The following is a 23026-nucleotide window of genomic DNA, read 5'->3' as shown; positions in this document are numbered from 1 at the left end:
ACCTACCTTGTGCAATCGCGGGGTGGGAGCTCCAGGTCGACCCGACTTCCATCCTTAAACCGAACCAGCTCCCAACACGAGGTACTTCCGAGCAGTACAGCTCTTGCCGAAACAACTAACCACCCATCCGCACCCGACGTGCTCTGGGAACACGTGTAAACGCGTAGAACGCAGAGAGATCTCCATCATCCAACCGCAAAGACAAGGCCCGGCCAGTGCCACGACCGTCTCGCCGATACTCGCGGGGCCCTCGAGGCGCTCCCTTCCGGCCACCCTCTGCAACCGCCATACCTCCGCCGACTCGCTGCCGATGGATCAGGCTGCCTCGGTGCTGCTCGACTTCCCGCCTGAGGGCGGGATTGCCGGCGATGCGCAGTACCACGCGGCCGCGCAGTCACACAGCCAGAAGCTGGACCAGCTGGCCGCAGCACCCAACTTCCCCGGCTTCGCCCCGCAGCTCCTCGATGTAGGTGCATTGTGTGCTCCGCCATTCCTGCCCCGCAAGCCCGCTGACTCGTCTTCGCAGCACGTCCATCCTGCTGTCAATTCCAATTCGTACCTGACCCTTCTGATCGCCGCCCGTGCGGCAGACCGCCTGCCCCAGGCCGACCTCCTAACCAAGGTGGCAACCTTCCTCTCCACATTCGACGCCCGCCAGATACGGTACAGGGGCAAGGCATTCTCGGCTCTCCTCGATTGGCTTGTCGACGGCAGTCTGTTTCCGGTGAGCAGCCCCTGACCACTGCTCTCCCCTGGGTCTCAGTTGGAGCTAACGTAGAGTGCCTAGGCCTCGGTTGCGGTAGAGCTCCTCACAACAGCGCTCCTCCGGCTCGATCCGGCGGGCTCCGTGCTCACCTCGCACCATGTCGCCCTCGTCAAGCTCGCGTACTCGACCGACAATGTCGCACCGGCGCTGCCGCTCCTGGAGAAGGACGTCGTCTTCTACCCGGGCGTGAAGGGCCTATTCGAGACGCGGCCGCCGTGTGCGCTGGACCTGCCGCCGGCATCGTACATCACGGCAGAGTCGGGGCTGACGAAACTGCTCTCCAGCAGCGACGTCATGCAGTACGACCTGCTCCGCGGCCTGTGCTTCATCCGGCGGCGGGCCTGGCGCCCGGCCTTCGACGCGCTGGAGCGGGTCGTCACGTACCCAACGCGCGACACGCACGCGTGCAGCAAGATCATGGTGGAGGCGCACAACAAATGGATCCTCGTGGGGCTGCTGCTCAACGGCAAGGCCCCGACGCTGCCGGCCACGACGCCGCCGGGGGTTCAGAAGACCTTTGCGACGCTGGGCAAGGCGTACCAGGCGATCGGCAAGGCGTTCGAAGAGAGCACGGCCCAATCGCTCAAGACGGAGTTCGAGAGCGTCGGCGCGCAGGTCTTCGCCGAGGAGAACAACCTCGGGCTCGTGCGGCTGGTGCTGCAGCACTACCAGCGGTGGCAGGTGCTGAACCTGCGGCAGGTGTACACCAAGATCACGCTCGAGGAGGTGCGGGCGCGCACGCAGAGCGCCGAGACGGGCGCGCCGCTCGCCTCCGAGGCCGACGTGGCCGCGCTCGTGCAGCAGATGATCGACGAGGGCATGCTGCACGGCGCGATCGTGCGGCCGCCGGGCGCGCCGGCCTATCTCAGCTTCCTGCCGCCGGACGAGGGGCGCTCCGAGGCCGAGTTCGCGCAGCGGATGGCGGCCACGGCGCGGCGGCTCGCCCAGCTGGAGCCGCTCGTCCGCGCGGCCAACGAGCGCCTCGGCACCAGCCGCGACTACATCAAGTATCTGGCCGGCCTGCAGAAGAAGGAGGACAGCGGCCGGCGCGACTACGACGTGGCCTTCATGAACCAGATCGAGGACGAGGACCTGATGACCGGCGTGGTTGAGGGGTTTTAGGTCGAAGGGGTGCTGATCGGGGGGTGTGTTGCTGGTCCGGGAGTGGACCGCTGCCTCGGAGTAGTCACTTGCTAGCCCCCTTAAGGGTGTGCTAGGTTGCTGGATGTGTTATGAAATGGGAATACAATGGGGAGGGCGGAAAGAAGACCAGCAGACGGGCGCCAGGCGTTGGAGAGACGGTGCATATGGAAGGCGTGATGCGTTTCCATGCGACGCTGGGTGCCATAAATGTGGTAAAGACAGACGGCGGTTGTATTCAGGTTCTCGCTCCCCAATCACTTTATCCGAATCGGATGACGGGTAACTGGGCCCCGTTTTGTTGCCCTGCGTACACGTCCTCTGCGTCCGTTGCTGGCGTGCCCACCCGGTCCTGTCCATTGTTCGCTTCCTCTAGTATACGTCTACCTGCGCGGTTGATGCCCGTGTCCTGGCAACTTGACGGTCAACTCACAGCTGGCCTCCCTCTCAAGCTCCTCGATGTTTACCACGCGAGACAGGTACATTCCGGCGCCCTTCCTCAGCAGGCTTCAACCATCGGCTTCTTCTCTTCGTTTCCCCTCCATCCCAGCAACTTGTCGCGGTTACTCGCTCCCCACAACCGCTTCCTGGCCTCGAATGGAAAAGAGCTTCCAGGGAATGACACCCAGCCAAAGCATCTTTGGATGTCTAACTACATGTTCACGACCATGACCGTGGCCCATCTTGCTTTTCCCGTCCCTGAGCGCCAACCCCACGATGAAAGGGATGCCGAAACAAAGCCCGTGTCAACATCATGTATCCATCGCCCCTCCCGCACTCTATCTGTGCAATATCCTCGTGCTGGCCCATACCATCCATACCATACCATATGCTATCCTGCCAGAACCCAACACCCGTATCCGCAACGCAGTACAGGCCAGGCGAAGAGAGGAGAAAACAGATCTGTTAGTTACGCCGTGAAACAAACCACGCCCTGTCCTTCCCAAACACACGAGCAACTCCGATACTATCCCTATCAGCGACCAACCACCAGCACTGGTCCTTATCCCTAGCCAGCGGCATTTTCCCCGTGCCTGTGGCCACACCCGGGCCTGTGTCTGTGCCTGTTCCTGCGCCAGCCACCCCTTCTGACTGCGCTCTGGGTTTGCCTGCTCTGTAAACCGGGGTTTTCCTTTTTTTTACCCCAAGCTGCCGGGGGTAGGAGCGCATGTTCTTCCCTGCCCTCCCCTCCGTGCCATGTCATGCCATGCCAGCCATGCCCCAGCGAGAGGGAGACAAAGAGGGAAAGAAAGAAATGAAAGCAGGAAACAAATGACGCGAGGGTGAAGCAGCACGGATATGTAGCAAGCAAGCGGGCGGGGGTGGTGGGCGTTGGAGGGGACGAGAAAAACACGCTGAGAGAAATAAACAAGGGGGCCGTTGCGGTGTCGTACGGTACCGTGCCGTGCCATGCCATAGCACCATGTCATAACAAGCCGCGCCAAGCTCGCCTCACCCCTCTGCTCTCAGCCAAACCCAACAACAGCGAAGTGACAATCCCCAAGCGGACAAGGGATAGAATAGATAGACTGCAACTGGGAGAGGGGCGCCGCTACTCAAACTTGAGACCGCGCAGCAAACCGCTATTCCGCGACTGTCCCTCGTCGCCGCCGGCGGCCTCGCTGTTGTCGTTACCGCTATCATTGTCCTTGCAGTTGCCGTTGTCCGCCTCGCCGGCCGGGGCGTGGAGAGGGCTGCTGGGGCCTGCGTACGGGCTGGTTGTTGTTGTCGACGCGCGCCGGTTTCGCAGCGGGCTGCTGCGGCGGGTGCTGGGTGTCGTGGCGGTGGTGGTCGTGTGGTTGTCGGGCTGCTGCGGGCGGGCGCTGCGCGGCGTCGGCGGCGCGATGGGGCCGAAGGGGGAGGACGGGGCGCTGGTGGTTGTGGTGATGGGGTGGAATGCTGCGGTGGGAGAGGGGGTCAGTTGGGTGGGTTTGTTTGAATTCGGGGGGTGAAAAGGGGGGGTGCCAAGCCCCGGTTCGTGAATAGGGGGGGTGTAAATAAACAGATGGGGAGGGGGTCAGGCTTACCGAATGTGCATGGTGATGCGGCACCGTAGCTGTAGGTGGTGTTGGACTGCCCCTGCGGGCGATGCTGTGTCTGCGTCTGCGTCTGGGACGAGGGAAGTGCATACTGCTGCTGCTCCCACGGCCAGGCCCGCGTGAAGAGTCCCGTCGTCGCGAACTCAGCACCAGCAGGACGGTACCCGCCCAGGCCGTCAGATCCCTGCAGTGTCTGGCCGTCGCCGCTCTGAGGTGTGACGCCGAACCGCCACGTCGGTCGCAGCAGCCTGTCCCGGCCTGTCTGAGGGGCAGTGGCGGTGGTCGGGGAAAACCCGGGTCCATTGCCGCTGGCCAGCCCCCAGCGCGAGCCAGTCAGCCCGAGGCTCCCACCGGTCTGGCCCTGTGTCGGCAGCCAGTGGTCAAACCCAGCACCACCCGCCTCTCTCTCACTGTCACTTGTTACCATGCTGATATCCATCCCGTTCACGCCCCCACATCCAATGATCTGTCTCGGCCTCACCGCGTCCACCCCGAACCTCCGCCCCGCAACGCCATCAATCCCACGCACGGCACCAGTTTCATCCCCAACCCTCCTCCGCCCGCCAGCCGTCGATGTTGACGTTGACGTCGCCGTCGCCGTCACCGACGTCGCCGCGACCGCACCAGAAGAAGAAGCAGGCGAAGAAGAAGAAGCAGCGACATCCCCCCCCTCCCTGTTTGTTGTTGTTGTTGCCGCCGCCGCAGCGGCGCTGGCGCCAACGACAGGAACGACCCTGGCCAGCTCGGCCTGCCGCCTCTTCCACCAGGCCGGGTAGCCGAGGAACAGGCCGAGCTGGTGCTGGGTCGCGCGGTCGGACGGCATCTCGTGCTTGTACTTGCACCCCTGCTGCGTGAAGGCGCACACGCCCTCGTGCACCCACTTGTCGCAGTAGACCTTCATGCGCTTGGGCGCGCCGGTGTGGTGCGGCTGACCCTGGGACTGTGAGGTGGTGGTGGTGGTTGTTAGTATGGCTTGCTGGGTTTGTTGATGGTGGTGGTGGTGGTGCTGGGAGGACGGTGGAGAGGCGGGGGCGGCGAGGATGCGGTCGATTGTGCTCTGTTTTATGGGCTCTTGGGTTGGTCTTTGGACTTGGTTCTTTGGGGAAGGCATTTGGGGTTTGAGCAGAAACGAGAGAGGCAGGGGAAGGGCAGGAGAAGGTGAGGCTAGAAAAGGGGTAACAAGGGGCTCACCTGGATCGCGTCACCACCGCTGCCATTGGGTTGATTCTACAAGAACGGTTAGCAGCACAGAATGGAGGTGAGGGGATAAGAGATCGAAAAAAAAACATACGACCGCCCGCAACATCTGCGTGTTGCTCGACCGCCCATCGGCGCCCACGCCCCCCGGCACGGGCAGGGCAACCAGGCGCTCGCCGGGACTCTCGTGCGGCGGGATGCCCTGCAGCGCAAACGGCAGCATGTCGACGGGCACCAGGCGCGTGCGCATGCCGTTGGGGCGCACGAAGCAGTAGCCGAGCGCGTCGGCGGGCAGCGCCACGGGGAAGGTCGCCACCGTGCTGGTCGTGTTCGGCTTCGTAATCAAGCTCGTGTTTGCGTCAGTGTTGGCGTGGTTGGCGCTCAAGAGACTGCCCGTCATCTGGCTGCCGGAGGGCGGGTCCGGGTTTCCGCTTCTTGCGGACACCGGGGAGTAGGCGGGCGCGGAGAGCGCGAGACTGCCCGTGGAGGAGTGATGGCCATAACCATGGCCGTGGTTCTGGCTGTGGCTGGGAGCTGACATGGAGACAGGCGTCGACAGCGACGCTGGCGTTGGCAGGGGATTGGGGTTCGGCTGGGCGAAGCCTGCGGTGCCGGTGTTGGATGGCGCCGTCAGGGGGGTGCGTGCGGGCGTGTAGACGAAGGAAGTGCGCGGCTGGGCTTGGGCCTGGCTTTGCGTTGTGGGAGTGCTCGGCTTCGCCGTCGTCACCAGCGAGCTCACCAGCGGCCCGGCCGAGTCTGCAGCCGACTTTGCGCGCCAGTTGTCCGAGACGATGGGGCGCGATGCCTGATCGAAGCGCGGGGAGTGGCGGAATGCGCCCATCTGGCCGTGGCGGTGAGGCTCGAGGGAGTAAGAAGAAGCGTTCTCTCTGGAATCGAAGTTGCTGTTGCCGTCACGGCTGGCGGTTGGCGAGGGAGAGTCGTGGATGCCCAGAGCTTGCACTTGCGCGTCTATGTCCATCAAAACCTTGATATCGGCGCAGTAGTCGGACAAGCTCTGTGGATCGGGGCCATCGCCGTCGTACACAGCAGGTCGCGGCGACGGCGAGCCCAGATCCAGGGACGACTGTTGCGAGAGCTGCGACGGCTGCGAGTTGGATGACGACTGTGACGGCGTCGAGAGCAGCGACGGGACCTCCATCGGCACGAGGGCGGGCGAAGACGGAGGAGCAGTCGTGGAGGGGATCCGGTCGGTGGGAGACGGCGCTTCTCCAGCGACAGAACTGCTAGTAGTAGCAGGAGCAGAAGTAGCAGAATTCGGATATGAGCGGTCAGCTGAAGAATAGGCCGAGCGGTGATGGACCCAGGGTGCATCCATGGTCGGAGAGACGAGACAAGGCCACACAGCCAACCGGCGAAGCCAGAGGGACAACAACGAAAGAGCAACGCAGACCGGCGGAGTGTAAACCAGACAGTTCAAGCTTCCAGACTGGCAGACGAGCAAGCGGGGGCGGCAAAAGCGGGCCTGGCGCTGCGTGCAAACGGACCAAGCTGGGCAGGCCAGCAAGACAGCGAGAGACAGGGCCGGGCACCCGCTGGCTCCCCTGCACCGCCGGTCTCGTGGGTCGCCGGTGGGTTGATGACAGCAACTTTCTGGTGAACGAAGCGCAAAGGCGGCCAAGCAGGGCGGGCGGCAACGTTATACGCAGGGCTATGCGGTGCGCAACCGTCGACGGCTCGTGAATGGCGCAGCCGGCTGCAGTGCGTGACACCCCGTGTGACGGCGCTACAGCACAGGGCTGGCTTGGTGTAGCTTTGGGACACGAGTCTATGTCTGGAGAAAGAGAATCGCCTATGTAGGAGCGGGAGTTTGGAGTGTGGTGTCGTAAGGATGCGTTGCTCGGTGTAAGGAGTTGACAGAGAAAAGTCCAGACCGCACCTCCACCAGCCCCTATTTAACCCCCATCAACAACAACAAAACAATCAACCATCAACACCCACCCCACCATGTTCTGGTCTTGTTTCCCCCTGCCATCACCCCATTTCCACACTTCCCATCATTCAACTAGCATCGATACCCCCATCAAGAGTACCAAAACAATCACCACCACCACCACACCCCCAGCACCCGCCGCCTCCAATCGGCAGCACGCCGCCACCAGTGGCCCTCCAAAGAAGCAAGCAAGCAGAAGCAAGAGAAAGCCATCCGTTTCCATCGCATTGCAAACGCCCGCCGCGTCCGTCTGGCCGCCCAAAGGTCAACGGAGCCCGGCCCAAATAAGGTTGCCTGCATCCTGGCCCGGCTACTTGCATTCACCACCATGTATACTGTGTGCCAGCCAGCGGCGGGACAGCAAAGGAAAGCAGAAGAAAAGAAGAAGAAGAACAAGAAGATCAAGAGAAAGGAAGCATGCTTTGCCCTGTCCTCTCTTGTCTTGCCTTACAGGCTAGGCTAGGCTGGCTGGCTGGCTTACTAGCCGGCCCTTTCTCTTGATCTTCTGCTCCCTGCTCATCCCCACGGAAAGCAGTACGGCCCAGCCGGAGAAAACTGCCCCTGCAGCAGGTCGGGTCGGTTTTTTGGTAACTCAGTCAGACAGTTACTCATTCACTCACTCATCAAGCAAGCCAGCCAGCAAGCCAGGGTCCGGGTTAGAGCTGTACATTGGAATCAAGCAGGGTGGGGGTAAAGACAGACAGACAGAGGCACGCGTAAGAGGGCCAGACATGGCCCTGTGTAACGACCGACCTGCAAGGAACAACCACGGTGAGAGGACAGGAGAAAGGCCGGGCAAGTCAACCCGTGATAATGACGATGGGTCCCCGGGTCACCGGAACAGGCCCGGTGGCCGGTTGCCGGTTGCCGGTCCGGCTCCGGTGACGGTTCTTTCTCTCTCGCCGGCTCCTGACATGCAATGGCTCTGTCTGTTTCGGTTTATGCCTGGTTGATCCTCGTTATAGCAAGCAGCCTTTACCTACTGCTATCCATCTGCCACAGTCTGTTAGCCAGTTCCGCCGGTCTGCCAGTTCCGTCAGGATGGGTGACTGACTGTTCCGCCTTCCGCGCGGTGTAAGTAAGCCGAAAGATGCAGGCACGCATGCAACACATACATGCACGCCAAAGTTTGTGTGGGGGGAAGCGAGCAGCAGGCAAGCAGGCGGGCAGGGAGGCAGGAGAAAGCAAAGCGATCCCTTCAGCAAGATGCATGCAAGCAACCATGATGCGTGTGCAATTGCTTTGCTCCTTTGGCCCGGCAAGCTCCTGCAAGTCGTCTCAACGTCATGCAAGCCACGCCGACGTGCAGGTTAACATAGATACATACATGGCCCAAAGCAGGTCCTGCTTCCCATGTCCGGGGCAAGCAAGCAGACCAAAGGCGGTGATGGGATGGGGCCTCGAAGCGTGGGCAAAACAGTTCATGGAATATGGCATAGTGGCATAGTGCTGCCTCCGCCGTCGGGTTGATTCCATGGCTGATCTCCATCCATACGCAAGTCCAGGTCGCCAACTCCATGGCTCTGTTGCCTGGCTACGGCGTAATCATATCCAGCCAAGACCCAGACCTCCAACCCTCAACCGCAGATGCTGCTCTTCCTGTTCCTGATGAGAAGTGGCTGCAAGATATCGCAGGACGGGAAAAAAAAGAGGCCATTGCCATGCTCCTACCCAACACCATACCGCCCATCATGATCCACGAAGGCGGCTGGGAGGAAGGCCATGACAATTCCTCATCTTCAACCTCAACGTCAAAGTTCCCTCCTTCAATTCCATGGCCCCTTCGTGAGATCACATCCCTGTGATGCTACCCGGTAATAAACCCGCCGCTCACAACCATCTCTCCTCTATCCCCCCTTTACCCGAGAAACAGCTTGCAAACTTCGCAAGCGCAGAACGCAAAGAAAACCGAAGAAGGAAACCAACCACCCCCCCCCCCCCCACCAAAAAAAAATCAAACCACCTTCCTCTGCACCCTCTTCAACTTCTCCCACAAGAACGCGATGCGCGCCTCCAGCACGCGCGCGTCGACGCCCTCGCCCGCGGCCTCCGCGGCGCGCTTGCGCAGCCGGTCCATCGCCAGCCGCAGCTGCACCTCGGACCGCATCTCCGGGCACTCCCAGCTCGGCGGGTGGCTGTAGAGGCAGACGACGCAGTTCTCGCTGCGCAGGCGCTCCTGGACTTGGGTGGTGATAGGGGAATGGGTGTTGGTGTAGGTGCTGCGTGCTGCTCCGGGTGGTGCTGGTGGCGGCGGCCGGAGCAGTGGTATTGATTCGCCGGTGCCGGAGATGTGGTAGGTAGGCGCCGGGGCGGCGGCAGAGGCAGGGGGGAGAGGATGGTTAGAGGGGACGACGGGGACGACAGGGAGGGGGATCGGCGTCGTCGAGACCGGTTTGGTGATGGGGGCCGTTACTGTGCCGCTGCTGGGGCGGAGGGCCATGAAGCCTCCCCGTCCTCCTCCGGGGAAGGCGGCTTGGGCGGGGTTTGCGCCATGGCGGTGGTGATGGTGGCTGCTGGCGGGTTGTGATGGCTGGGGGGAAGCACTGCTCCCGCTGACATGTCCTCCTCCTCCAACTCGAGCGGCCGCAGCGGCAGCGTGGTTCTTGCCCGATGGGTTGTCTTTGCGTGGCCGGCCGCGGGCCTTTTTGCTGGAGTTTTGGGCGGTGTCTTCCGAGTCGGATTGGGCCGCTGGCGGCCGGAGGACGGCGGCGGTGGTGGTGGTGGCTGTCTTGGCGTGGCGGGCGTCGCTACGGCCTTTCTTGACCGCGGCGTCTTGGGCGTCTGGTCCGGTGCCTGCTGCCCCTTGCGTGAGCTGGGTGTTCGAGTAGCTGCGGCAACTGGCTTGCTCTTGGGCGTGGCCGGAGTGCGACTGGCACCCCGCACGCGAGCCCTTGAAGGGGTGGTCTTGGAAGGAGTTTGCTTGCTTTTCGTACCTTGACTGGCTCTGCCCTGTTTCCGCGCGTTAGACCCGGCCGGCGTGGACTCACCCGTGCCTATGGTCTCCTCATCCTCAGACGACTCGCCCCCGCTCTTATCGCTGCCGACGAAGTCGCCGTCGCCGTCGCCCTGATCGCTATCCACCTTGGGGCCCTCCTGCGTTTCGTCAAACTCGAAGCGGGGACCCGCGTAGTTGGCCGCCTGTGCTGGAGATTAGGCAAAACCCTGAAAAAAAAAAAACCAGAGCACGCAATGTATAAAAAGCACTTACCCCACGACGGCGGCCGCCACGGCCGAGCGTCTCCATGGTCCGCTCCGCCTCCCGTCGAGCCTGCTCCGCGCGCTGCTGCAGGATCTGATCCCAGACGCTCATGTTGATGGTCTGCTCGGCCTCCTGCAGATCGTCGGCCAGCTCGCCTTCGTCGTTCGCCCACACGCGCGCGAATGCAAAGGCCGACTCGGCCGTCTTGCCCTCGTTGGTTCTCGTCTCCTCCACCGTCGACCGATCCAGGAGCTTGTCCACGGCCGCCGAGTCGTAGACGATGGCATCCTTCCTTTTGCCTTCGCCGAACAGCGCTGCCGCGCCGTGCTTGAGGACGGATTCGACGTCGTTCGGCGCGTCCTCCTGGTCGTCCATCGTCTCGATCAATAAGTGGTCCAGCGCCAGCTTTTTGCGGCCGATCTGGAGGATCTTCTCCTCGGCCGAATCCACCGTCATCAGCTGGAAGCACAGCACCTTCTTGCGCTGGCCGATGCGGTGGGCACGGGACAGGGCCTGGATGTCCTGGTGCGGGTTCCAGTCGGGATCGAGAATGATCACGGTGTCGGCCGTCGCCAGGTTGATGCCCACGCCGCCGGCCCGGGTGGACAGCAGCATGGCGAAGATGTCCGAGCCCGGAGCGTTGAACGCGTCGATCTTCTTTTGCTTCTCCATGCTTGAGGCGCTTCCATCCAGCCGCTCGTGCTTGAGGCCCATGCCGGCCAGGAAGTCCTCCAGGATGGTGAGTTGGTCCAAGAACTGGCTGAACAGCAGCACCCGGTGACCGCGCTCTTTGAGCTTGGGGAGCATGATCTCGAGGAGCATGAGCTTAGAGGAAGCCTCGATCAAGTTGCGGCGCGTGACTTCCGGCGACAAGGTCCGGTCTTCGATGGCTTGGCTGTAGATAAAGGGGTGGCACAAGCACTTTCGCAATTGCATCAGAATGTTGCTCAGCGAGCCCCTCTCCTTGGCCTTCATCTTGTCCTGCACGAAGACAGACCGGATCAGCTCGGGGTTCCGCTCCATTATCGATTTGCAGAGCCGCTCTTGCAGGACGGTCATGCTCACGGGCACGATGACCTGCGACATGGGCGGTAGGAAAGTGAGCACCTCGGCCTTCGTCCTGCGGAGGAAGTACGGCCGGATCAAGTTGTGCAGTTCGGGTAGGTTCTCCGAAGTGACCTGCTCGAACTCCCGGTCGAGATCCTCGGCCTTCATGGCCGGGTCGATGAACTGCAGCAGGTTGAACAGTTCCCGCTTGTTGTTCTGCAGCGGCGTCCCCGTCAGCAGCAGCTTGAAGGGGATCCGCATCGCGTTGAGCGCCCTGTAGAGGGCGTTTTCGTCGTTCTTCAGGGCCTGTGCTTCGTCGACGACCAAGCCCGCCCACTTGGTGCTGCCGAACTTGTTGCGTGTCTCGCCGTCCTTCGCCGAGTCGTAAGACATGATGACCACGTGGGCCTTCAGCTCCTTGCTGTTGTTCGGAAAGAGCTCGTACTGCAGAGCCAGCGCCTGCGAAACTCGTCCGCCGTAGTAGGCCACAACGCGGAGATCGGGCGCCCACTTCTTGATCTCGCGGCGCCAGTTGGCGCACGTCGCGTTGGGGACGACAATCAGGAAGGGCCAGACCCTCGGGTTGTCCTGGATGAAGCTGGACAGGAAGGCGACAACCTGGACCGTCTTGCCGAGGCCCATCTCGTCAGCCAGCACGACGCTCCGGCCGTCGCGGAAGTTGCAGAGAATCCAGTTCAGCCCTTCGAGCTGATATTCCATCAGCTTGCCGCGCCGGAGCCCCTTCGGCTGCTGAAGGACTTCGATGCCGCTAGTAAACTCGAGCTGGCGGAACCGTTCGATCCGCTCCTTCATGACGCGGAACGGCTCTGTTTGGAAGTGCTTGCCGTTTAGATACTCGTGATAAGCCTCGCAGAAAGCGTCATAGATTGGCCCGGCGTCCGGCGGCGGCGGGGTGTCCCAGACGGCATCGTCGTAGCCCAGACCCTCGAACTTCACGTAGATCTTTGTTACGTGGAAGATCCTGTTTAGGTCATCGTCGAACTTCTCCCTGGTAGACATAGCATTGTACTTCTTCTGGGCCTCGCGGGACCTCGGGGCGATGTGCACGTCGAGGATGATATCCGGCGTTATCCAAGCGTCGTGGATGGCCTCTTTCTCGGACCACCTCAGCAGCGAATCGACGTGCCTCTCGCCGTCGACCGCCTCGTCGGAGCCCTCTCCAAAGGTCCGCTTGATGAAGGCCTGACGCATCATCGGCTTGACGACGCCGTAGACCCAAGCGCCGGGCATCCACAGGCAGTGATTGTACGATTTGTTCTCCCACTTGAGGAGGTACTCGATGCCGTCTTCATCAAAGTCGGTGATCCATTGGCCTTCTCTGTAAGCCGCGCGATTCAGCGGCCGCCAGGCGACTATCTTGTCCACCTTGTCCTCCTCGGTGTCCTGGCATTCCTTGCACAGCCAGGTAATCTGATATTCCTCTCGACGGTGTTTGCGCAAGTTGAGAGGGTCGTCGATGGCAGGATCCCGGGAACGGTGCGGGTGCGGGAGGTGCTCGTAGTGCCATGCGCGGTGGCAGCGGCTGCAGCGAAAAAGAACGTTGTCCGGGTTCTCGAGGAGCTTCGGCTCGACGGGCGTGATGGGATCCACGCCGTCATTGGCGTTACGCAGCGCCTCCTCCTGCTTGGGCGTCTTCCTCTCCGAGAACGGGACGCAAGACGGATTCTTCGCGTGGCAACCCTGGCATACATCGTGGGCGGGAGCACGGATGTCTTTTTTCTTGTATATGCAAATGCAGAAGCGGCATTGCAGCACGAAAGACTCGGCGGCCACCTTGGTAACCCTGTGGTCTCGCGTGCTCCTGACGCCGATGCAAGCTTTGTGGTAGGAATTCGAGCAACCCTGGCAGGGGATGAGGGCGCCCTTGTTGCGGTCGTCTGCGTAGCCGCAGGAACCGCAGACGAGTCGATGGGCTTGCTTAAAGTCATACGACTTCGGCGGCTGAAAGATTTCCCGCATGCTGACGACCTTTGGCGTGGCCGGGGTCCTGTCTTCGCCCTCGTAGTAAATGTCGTCGTCGTCCACATAACTGTCGGTCATCACTCTTCTGGTATTGGTCACTCGAGATGAGCGGCGACGCGACTCGAACTCGATATCCGAGTCGCCACCCAGTGACAAACCGCGGCCAGACGGCGGTGCTCTTGTGGACAGCTTCCTAAGCCGCCTCCGCTGTTTCTTGGTCTGGACGATATCAGACTGGACAAAGGCAAACGTCGGATCATCAGGGTCGGCATCCGAATCTTGGAGCTCGTCGCGGTCATCATAATGGGCGCTCTGGCGGGCAGCGGCACTGGCTCGGGGCCGCAGGCGCCGCCCGCGCCCTGTCTTCTCTGCGCCATGCTCGCCATCACTGGAGACAAGAAGGGAACTCGCACGTGTGCTGGCCCGTGTGCTCCGACGGCCATTGGCAATTTCCAAGTAGTCGTCAATGCGCCCTAACTTCGGAGGGGCACCGCGTGGTCTGGGCACGTCCTCGTCGTCTTCGGAGTCGTCGTTGAAATCGTCGTAGTTGACGTAGTCATCGTCATGCCTCTTCCTCTTTCTTGCACCGTATTGCTCCGCAAAATCGTCGTAATCGTCGTCCTGGGGAGCGTATTAGCCGCAGTTGAGCATACAGAGCGCCAGCTGGCACAAGTAAGGTGAGCAAAGAAAGGAAACTCGGGTGTGGAGGACAGAAAATTCAAAAGTATGAACTGGACAGGCAGCAAAGCCGACCGACAGCAACCTGGTCGCAACTCAGATGCCACTTGGCCTCACACAAACAGCAGCCGACAAAAAACGAGGCGGCTGTCTCTTGAGCTTCCTTACCATTGCGCGAGTCGGCCGTGTCGGGGGTTTCAGCACAATGCGCATATGATCTCTCGGAGGCAATCGCCAAGGTGACGAGGGCAAGTAATTCAGGTATACTCAGGGCAGGTATACCCATGAGGTAAAGTGAGGAATAAGGGCAGTAATAGTAGAGGAGAATGATGCCTCTGTGTCGTGTTCTTCGGTGGGTGAGTTTGCAAGGAAAACAGCTCTCGAAGACGCAAAGTAGGGCTGTCAAGGAAAAGTGGAATATAACTGTGAAAAAGACTGGGCAAGTCTGCGGGCGAAGGAGGAGAAGAAGGGTTTAAATGTGAAAAAAACTGCCAGTGGAAAGGCAGAATGGAGAAGGCGATCGAAGGGGGAAGGGGCCCGGCGAACTGCCAGGTTTTGGGTGTCGGGCAAGGCCAGAATAAACGGGCAGGAAGGCCTCGTTCTGTCGAAGAACCCCGTCTCGCCAACTGCTCGAAACTGGCTAACCCGCACTCCGGCCGAAGCGTTGGGCAGGCCGAAAGCCAGCCGGCCGTTGCTGGACCCAGTGCGGTCGAGAAGTTGAAAAGCAGTGGAGCAAGACATCCGTTCTCGGGGAAAGCCCAGACGAGCCGGCTTGAGGAGCATGATGTATGGTGGAACTTCATCTCAAGGCAACGGAAAACCGGCTTGCCTGGACGTCTTCCCATACACCAGCAACCCCTCCCCCCCAAATTCCCCCCTCCACGCCCCCGGTTCCCAGAGCAGCCTCCTGTTTGCCGAGCGCCTTGCGCCGGAGCAGATGCCAGACAATCCCCTCCCCGAGAGAAGAGACAAGGGCAGAACCAGCGAAAGCAGGCAACATTGCTGACTTCACTCACCCCTTTCCGTTTTCTCCGTTGCCCGAGGTACTCGTCCTCCACAGGCCAGTCGTCGTCCACCTCAACCTTGAGGTATTCGGCGCGTTGCGCCGGTGACAGCCAGGGCAAGCAAACCTCGATGACTGATGTGGCGTCTCTCCTCGGCTGATCGGGCGGAGCTGCAACGACACCATTGGCCGTCCCGTCGTCGTGCAAATCTTGGAAGGGCTGTTCCTCCTCTTGTTTAACTGCTTTCGGTGCCGGCCCCAAGATCCCGTTCAGAGCCGCAAGAGAGGCGCTGGCGATTTCGTCGAGAGCCAGGGGGTCCGGCGCGTCATCGTCGCTCAGATCGGACTGAAAGGTGAAGGGAGGGGGCTCAGCGTTCGCAACGAACAGCTCGTCGTCGTCGGAGCCATTGTCGGCGGCCATGGCTAAAAGCGGGCAAGTCGACTTCGCGCTTGGGTCAGGCGACGGAGACGGGCCGCATGTCTTTCTCTTTGTGGAAGACAACATGCCGGGTCAGTTCTCTGGATATGAAACATTCTGGGATCGCATACGTACCCAACGCTTTGTGCCCGATGCTTTGGGCGGAACGTTATGTCGTGCGCCGGACCTCGGGGTTGCCTGGCGGCTGCATCGGTCAATCAAAGATGTCGTCGAGGTGAGGTCCACGGGAGACGCGACGCTGCGCAGAAAACGCGTTGCAAGGTGATGGTGAGTTAACGATAACGACCCACCTACCTCTAGTTAGCTTTGTTCACACTGTGCCTGCAGGGGTTGATGGGCTGGCTTCTCCTCCTATTGGCGGCGGCAAGAGCCATGTGGGACACTCTACCACAGCCCTGGAAACTTTTTTCTGAAAGTTGCAGGGGATCGGTTGTGTGCTGTGTTCAATGCTGCGGCTGCTGGAAGGTCAAGAATCGCATCTCAAAAATGATGGCGGCTTGAAAGTTGAACTCGACTGATTCCGGCAATTTCACTCACAACAGCTGGTGTCCTATCCTTACATACAAATCTTGTAGACATTTGCGTACTTCACCTGCAACGCACCCGCACCCCACACAGATCGCCTGACATCGCACAACGGCCACTACCATCGACACAGCAGAGGTGCTGTCAACGCCTCGGCAACCTGCGACCAGGGCAGCCTCTGCCTCAAGGGGGCCTCTGGCAGCATGACATTATCCCTGGCCTGCAGAGCGGCGAGACCGTCACTGCTGGCCGGCTCAGTTACTCGAGTGTCACTCACCGCCGTCGTCTCATCAAGATATGTCTCGCTGTCCGCCATCCACAAGGGCCTGGTCGAGTCCGAGAAGGCGCGGCCACAAGGACCTCGGGCCGACAAGCTCAGCAGTCTGGCAGAAGGCGGCGCAAAGCGGATGACATACGCTGAGAGGCAGAAAGCCAGAGAGCAATTGGCCAGGGAGAGGCCGACCTACAAGATCCGCAAGGGCAAGAAGGACATCACCGAGTACCCAGACAAGGCCAAGCCAAAGCCCCGGGGCCCCTCGGTGTACCAGCTGAAGGCGAAGAAGTTGCACGAGGAGCTGAAGACCCTGCTGCTGGCGAAGGCCCATGGCGAATCCCCAGACTCGCCTTTTCAGCCCACCGGGCCACGGCCGGACTTGGCGGACAGGCCGCGCCGGACCATCCTCTCGCGCCTACGAGCGCGCGATAGCGCACGGGGCGGAGATACCGAAGATGTCAAGGACGTGGCTGCCGAACTGAGACGCACAAGCACCAGCGGTGTCTCCAGCCGAGCCGCCGACAGCGCCGCCCGTGTGGAGCGGGCACCGCCCAGCAGGGACGCGGACTCCTTCCGAGCAGACAGAGGCGCTTCCCGCAGAGACAGGGGCGCCTCCGCGCCGAGGAGCAGCAGCCCGAGCCAGCACACAAAAGACCGCGAGCCGCTCTCGATCCCTTACACCACGGCCGCGTCGCAATTCCTCTACGGCAAGGCCGTGGTCGAGGCCGCGCTGCGCGCGTCGCGCCGCAAGCTCTACAAGCTCTACATCTACGGCGGCGCCAACCGCCAGAACGCCTCGGACGACGCGCTCATCCAGGGGCTCGCCAAGCGCCGGGGCGTCCCCGTCACCATCATGGGCGAAGACGGCGCGCGGCTGATGGACAAGATGGCCTCGTCGCGGCCGCACAACGGCTTCGTGCTCGAGGCGTCGCCGCTGCCGCAGCCACCCGTGACCGCGCTCGGCCCGGGGCCGGACGACTACGCGGCCAGGCCGGGCTACCGGGTCGAGCTGGGCCACCAGTCGGCCGAGGAGGCGGCCATCAACGGCAGGCCCGACTTCTTCCCGGCGCCGGCGGCGACGCACCGGCCGCTGGTCGTCGTGCTCGACCGCGTGCTCGACCCGGGCAACCTGGGCGCGATCCTGCGCACGGTGGCCTTCCTGGGCGCCGCGGCGGTGGGCATCACGCGGCGGGGGTCCGCGACGCTGACGCCGGTCGCGCTCAAGGCGTCGGCGGGCGCCGCCGAGACCCTGCCGCTGTTCAGCATCGCGTCGCTGCCCGACTTCATAGGCGCGTCGCGCGCCAACGGCTGGACCGTCTACGCCGCCGTGGCCGAGGCCCCCCCGCGCGGCGCCAAGCAGAGGCGGAACGTGGATCTGCGGGACATCGAGGAGGCGGACCCGCTCCGCAGGGAGCCCTGCGTGCTGCTGCTGGGCAACGAGGGCGAGGGGCTGAGCAGGTTCGTCGTCCAGAAGGCCGACTACGAGGTGAACATCCCCAACATGTCCGCATCGGCGGCCGTGGACAGCTTGAATGTCAGCGTGGCGGCGGGGCTGCTGTGCTCGGCCTTTCTGAAGGGCACCGCGCGGGCGCGGGAGCTGGCGGTCGCCGAGGGCACGGCGAAGCAGAGTTTGTGGTAACTAGTCAGGGGCTGTTTGTATGAATACTGTACAAGTATGCGGGCGGATACAGTTTGGATAGACGGAGTTGGTGTAGATGTATGATAGGATACCCTTATACTGCGGTACATGTCGTGATGTAACTTCAGGGGGTGAATGTAAACATAATACTCGGTTCGCAGCCCGTTGTGAGCTCCACGCGGCGTACGGATCTGTACTGTGGTGTGTATTCCGTATTCTGTACAGTACGATATGCAGGGTCTGACAGGGGTGAGCCGCTGCCACGTTTTTGACGCTGGATCCATAGGTTCCGAGCATTGGAACTCCTTGCCAAGTAGAATACACAGTAGTAAGCTACTGTGGGAGACAATCGAGAGTTTTCCTTTTCTTCCTCTTTCTTCAAAATGGGAAGAAAAGGGATTTCAGTTAGTTCGTTCCAAGCCTCTCTCAGTCCTCCCTGACTTAGCCCCCAGCGCTGCGTGCTAACCACACTGCGGAATAGTGCATTCACTAAACCAGGGTCTGCGGCCCGCCAAGCAATCGTTGTTGTCCCACCATCGACGACGCAACCAGATGTCAACAATCCCAGCTCCTCCAACTGAGCTGGCAGTCCCGATCTGAGACTCGGAGGGCAGGTAATCTCAGACTCAGGTCAACCCAGCGCTGTCAAACTCGTGCCTCACTAACACCGCATTCAGGCATCCAGCCTTTGAACGCTTCGAAGCTTCAATTTATTTGCGAACCCAACCTAACCTCACTGTCGTCCTGACCTGCGAGCTCTCTCTCCCGCCCAGTGCTGGGCCTCAACTGCACCCTCCACCTCGACATGCGTCCGCTACCACACTCACTATGGCTGCTCCTCGCCGCACAAATCGAAGCCCGGGCGCAGGCCCAGGCTGAGTCGCAGGCCCAGCAATACCTCCACCCGACGGCCATCCGCAAGATGCCGCCCGACCCTGGTGCCAAGTTCTACCACGAGTACTGCGCCTTTCCCGAGAACGCCGCTTTCGCTCCAGCACCCCCACTACCACCGCCGCCACCACGCAAGCCGCTCGTGGCACGAGCCGCGCGAACCGCCCTCGACGCCGACGACGCCCGCCGGCTAGCAGGCAACGCATCGAGCGAGCTACCGCTGCGCCCGCCATTCGCCCTCCTCTCCGGGCCCGAGTTCGTCGACGACGCCGACGCAGAGCAAATACCTCGGCCGCCGCCGCCACAACCACCCCCACCGCCATCAGCAGCATGGGACCTCTTCCGGCGCGCGGCGTCGGCGGTCGCCTTCCTCGAGAGGCGCCAGTGGGCCTGCCCGAGCGGCACCAGCAGCTGCGCCTCGATCGGGTACCCCAACAGCTGCTGCGGCGCGGGCGAGACCTGCGTGCAGGTGGCCGACACGGGGCTCGGCCCGGTGGGGTGCTGCCCGGCGGGCGCGACCTGCGGCGGCGGCGTCTCGGGCTGCGCCGACGGCAGCACCGCCTGCGCGAGCGAGCTCGGCGGCGGCTGCTGCATCCCCGGGTTCGTGTGCCAGGGCGTGGGGTGTAAGTCTGGCCTCAACCCCCTTCCCCCTCCCCCCCGTTCCCCCCTTTTACTTTACTAACGTATCTCCCTCTTTTTCCCTGGCCAGGCGTCCGCTCATCCTCCACCACCACCACCTCCTCCCCTCCACCCCCAACCGTCATAACCCTCACGACAACCTCAACAAGCACCATCCCGCTCCCGACCCCCTCCACAGTCCTCGTGACCGTAACAATCACCATCACACCCTCGACCTCCCTACCATCCATACGCACCTCCACAGTGACCCAAACCCAAACCGCGAGCGGCGAACCCGCCCCGCCCCTCCGCCCAACCTCCGAACCTACATCCCCCTCCGCGTCCACCGCCACGGCCAGTGGCAGCAATACACCGGCAGCAACGTACTGCCCGACGGGGTACTACCCGTGCCAGGCGGTCTACCCGACCAACGGCGGGTGCTGCGCGGTGGGGCGCGACTGCGCGGCCGCGTCGTGCCCCCCGCCGGCGGCGGGGCCGTCGTCGTCCACGACGGTGGCGGTCGCGAACGGGGTGACTGTTGTCGTGCCTGTTGCGGCGACGGCTGGTGCTGCTGGTGATGGCGGTGGTAGTAGTACTGCTGCGGGGTGTGCGGCCGGGTGGTTTCTTTGCGGGGACGGCGGAGACGGGTGCTGTCCGAGCGGGTATGCGTGCGGCTCGGTGAGCTGTTTCTCCGGCGTGGCTGGGGCCACGGCCAGTGTGGCGAAGGGGTTGCCTGGGGAGAATAGGAGTGCGAGGGGGAGTGCGGTGAGGATGGGTTTGGTCGTGGGCATGGTGGTAGGGGCGGTGGGAGGGTTGTCTGTTTTTGCATGAGCGGTGGGCATTCAATTTTTTGTGCGAGAAACGTGTAGCATTATCTGGCTGTGGCATACTGTCGGAGTAAGGTGTGGTTTAACCAGCATATATCTAGAGATAGAGACGTCCCCTCAGGGAACCATCACGGTGGTAGCTTAATTTCCAATCTACACATCCGCCTCGACGCCGCGCTCCTGGCAGAACTTGCGCACCTCCTTGCGCAGCATCTCGCGCTGCCGCCCGACCAGGTCCATGATGGCCGCCACCTCCGCCCCGAGACCGCCGCTGCTGCCGCCGACGGCGTCGTGCAGCCGCACCATCTCGTCCATCACGGCCCCTAGCTGGTTCGGCAGCCAGGTCACGATCGGGCTGCCGCCCGTCGCCGTCGGGTGGCTCGTCCGCTTGATGATATACTCGCGCGCGAAGCACCAGTGCCGCCACCGGAAGTCGCGGATCTGGTCCAGCACGCGGATCCACAGCGCCCTGGTTTCCCTGAGCAAGCCCTCATCCTCCTCCTCCTTTTCCTCTTCCTTCTCCGGCCCCAACCCCAAAGCCCAATCCTTCAACCCGCCCTTCTCGCCCGCCTCCTTCACCCACTCGAGGAAGCGGCGGTGCTCGCCGGGCCGGTAGCTGCGGAAGTCGCGCAGGATCTCGATCAGCGGCGTGTCCGGCATGGGCACGGCGAGCAGGTTGTCGACGAGAGGCACCATCGAGTCGTTGGCGCCGCTCTCGCCGCGGAACGCCACCGGCCGGTCGCCCAGCTCGGGCACGCCCGCGTACGTCACGCCCCGCGGGAACATGCTCTGCGACGTGATGCCGAAGATGAAGGTGCGGAACGAGGTGTAGCGCTCCGGGCGCGAGCGCTTCCACATGGTCTCCATCGTGGCGTTGATGCGGCGCAGGGCGGCGAGGACTGTAGTCAGGCCGGCGTTCAGGTCCTCTCGCGGGGTGGTGCTGGTGGTGCTGGTGGTGCTGGTGGTGCTGGTGGTGCTGGTGGTGCTGGTGGTGCTGGTATTGTGGCGGGCGGCGCAGGCGTCGAGACAGGCGACGGCGCCTTGGACGAGCGCGCCCGAGTGCTTGACCATCTCGATGTGCACGAGCACGAAGCCGGCTTCGGACGAGGAAGGGTCGAGGCCGTGCTCGAAGGCGCGGATCAGGCGCAGGTTATCCGAAGCGAGCCCCTGCGCCGGGTCGACGAGGCGGTAGTTGAAGAGCGCGTACGAGCCGGCGTACTCCATGAAGGGCTTGAAGCCACAGCTGGGAAGGGTGTGTTAGGCTCTGTCTTTCGTAGAGAAGGGGGGAGGGTAAAGAACTGGTGAAGAGGGTGAAAGAGGAGAAAGAAAAGAGCGTACAGGGCAGCACACTTGGCTATCGGCCGTGCAACGTTCGCCGGCAGCACGTCCCTCGCCAGGCCGTACTCCTCACCCCTCATGAACCGCTCGTGGCAGGGCTCCAGGAGGTAGGCGGACGCAAGGAAGGAGTAGTCCCGGTACAGGGCGTTCATTAGGGGTAAGTTGTCCTTGTACTTCTCGACCTGGTCGGTCAGGTCCGGCAGCTCCGTGGTCACGGCGTCGCCCAGCTTGCCCTGGGCGAGCAGGCCCGGCTCCCCAGACAGCGTCTTGACGGGCATGCGCTGGAGGATTGACTCGAGCGGGTCGAACTCGGGAGGCAGGGACACGATGGGGTCCATGCGAGGGAGGAAGCCGCGCGTGGTGGAGACCATGAAGGCCGGGAGCGACATGTCGTCTGGACGGGTGTCGTCCAGGATGGTGAAGCGCGGTACGATGTCTTCGAGGGAGCCCATGGCGGCAGCAGTGACAATGGTGAGCTCGAGTGGTTGTGGGTTAGAGTTTGGGGATGGATGGTTGTTGTTGTTGTTGCGTTGCGGATGTGTTCGCCTCGGGGTGTGACTTCCGTCTGTTGAGCAGCGACCACCATGGGTGGCTGTTCGAGACGCCCATCTATATAGACGGTGGCCGGAATCTATTCCGGCCTCTGACCCAGTCGCCCCTGGCACCGTCAGCCAGTTGACTGTCGTGCCTCAAGCAAGTCCCTCGGCGAGGAATTTCTCTTTGTCATGGCATCGGGCGAGCGAGGCACATGGCCCAGATTCGAATTTCGCTGAATCCGAAGGGAGAATCGCTGTCCTTCCACAACAAAGGGAGGCCAGCGTTGCTGGGAACGATACCAAAGGCCAGCGCCAGACACCAGCACCCCGGACGTCATTTCAATGTCCGTCCCGGTGACGGAGATGGATCGGATGAAACATCGTGAGATGAGACGGCCATGCTACCGCCAACTTATCTCGGATACTGCTCATCTTCACCATCGTTGCCGCGTCTTCTGTCCTCCTGGCTCGCCTGGATCTATCTGTCCGAGCACGGTGTGAGGGAGGGTGGGCGCACTCGAGTATGTAATGGAATCTGGGAGCTCCACTTCTCTCCGACCTTAGCCGGCCTCAGCCGGCCTCTCGGCAGTCGAAGCGCTGCCCACACGGCCAAAACGGCCGGACCAATTCCGGCCGTTAGCATCGGGGCTACCGGCGCGAAATGGTCACCGTTGCGTGACGGTCCGTCTCAGCTATCTCCAATGTTGGAGGCCAGTGAAGAACGGAGTTCTTTCCCCGCCAGCTCTAGCGCAGAACATACCGAATCAAAGCTCACTCACCACCTACACGATGCGAGACCAATGAATGACTGCATAACCGGGTCAAGACGTGATTCTCGACCTGGTTAAGCCGTAACATCCATATCGTCACGCACTTCTGCATGCTGGAGTTGATTTCCTCTTCGTCTCGCCTCTTACGGAGGCCACCCTCATCACC

General features: G+C 62.1%; 6 protein-coding genes across 6 annotated transcripts; 3 read left to right on the top strand and 3 right to left on the bottom strand.

Annotated features, from left to right (window-relative positions):
• THITE_2106427 (uncharacterized protein) lies at positions 1 to 1942 on the top strand. The gene is made up of 3 exons (XM_003648635.1): positions 1 to 466; positions 527 to 724; positions 788 to 1942. The coding sequence occupies exons 1-3, from the start codon at positions 311 to 313 to the stop codon at positions 1886 to 1888; spliced, it is 1455 nt and encodes a 484-aa protein (XP_003648683.1). The 5' UTR covers positions 1 to 310; the 3' UTR covers positions 1889 to 1942.
• A 1516-nt stretch (positions 1943 to 3458) lies between these two features.
• Positions 3459 to 6478, bottom strand: THITE_2125030 (uncharacterized protein; the record flags this gene model as incomplete). The annotated part of the gene is made up of 4 exons (XM_003648634.1): positions 3459 to 3805; positions 3934 to 4885; positions 5137 to 5172; positions 5237 to 6478. The coding sequence occupies 4 exons, from the start codon at positions 6476 to 6478 to the stop codon at positions 3459 to 3461; spliced, it is 2577 nt and encodes an 858-aa protein (XP_003648682.1).
• A 2494-nt stretch (positions 6479 to 8972) lies between these two features.
• THITE_2106426 (uncharacterized protein) lies at positions 8973 to 15711 on the bottom strand. The gene is made up of 5 exons (XM_003648633.1): positions 15557 to 15711; positions 15017 to 15490; positions 10302 to 13943; positions 10027 to 10231; positions 8973 to 9889 (listed from the first exon to the last, which is right to left on the bottom strand). Exons 2-5 carry the CDS (start codon positions 15422 to 15424, stop codon positions 9048 to 9050), a joined length of 5097 nt encoding a protein of 1698 aa, XP_003648681.1. The 5' UTR covers positions 15425 to 15490; positions 15557 to 15711; the 3' UTR covers positions 8973 to 9047.
• Positions 15712 to 15860: 149 nt separating this feature from the next.
• On the top strand, positions 15861 to 18183 carry THITE_2106423 (uncharacterized protein). Its single transcript, XM_003648632.1, has one exon. It carries the CDS (start codon positions 16171 to 16173, stop codon positions 17878 to 17880), a length of 1710 nt encoding a protein of 569 aa, XP_003648680.1. The 5' UTR covers positions 15861 to 16170; the 3' UTR covers positions 17881 to 18183.
• A 392-nt stretch (positions 18184 to 18575) lies between these two features.
• On the top strand, positions 18576 to 19597 carry THITE_2148619 (uncharacterized protein; the record flags this gene model as incomplete). Its single annotated transcript, XM_003648631.1, has 2 exons — positions 18576 to 19394; positions 19560 to 19597. The coding sequence occupies exons 1-2, from the start codon at positions 18686 to 18688 to the stop codon at positions 19595 to 19597; spliced, it is 747 nt and encodes a 248-aa protein (XP_003648679.1). The 5' UTR covers positions 18576 to 18685.
• A 586-nt stretch (positions 19598 to 20183) lies between these two features.
• Positions 20184 to 22113, bottom strand: THITE_2106420 (uncharacterized protein). The gene is made up of 2 exons (XM_003648630.1): positions 21555 to 22113; positions 20184 to 21459 (listed from the first exon to the last, which is right to left on the bottom strand). Exons 1-2 carry the CDS (start codon positions 22004 to 22006, stop codon positions 20370 to 20372), a joined length of 1542 nt encoding a protein of 513 aa, XP_003648678.1. The 5' UTR covers positions 22007 to 22113; the 3' UTR covers positions 20184 to 20369.
• Positions 22114 to 23026: the final 913 nt, after the last annotated feature.

Source organism: Thermothielavioides terrestris, chromosome 1, assembly GCF_000226115.1.
Source record: "Thermothielavioides terrestris NRRL 8126 chromosome 1, complete sequence".
Lineage (NCBI taxonomy): Eukaryota > Fungi > Ascomycota > Sordariomycetes > Sordariales > Chaetomiaceae > Thermothielavioides > Thermothielavioides terrestris.
Note: the sequence above shows the minus strand (reverse complement) of the source record. Positions and strands in the feature narration are given on the sequence as shown.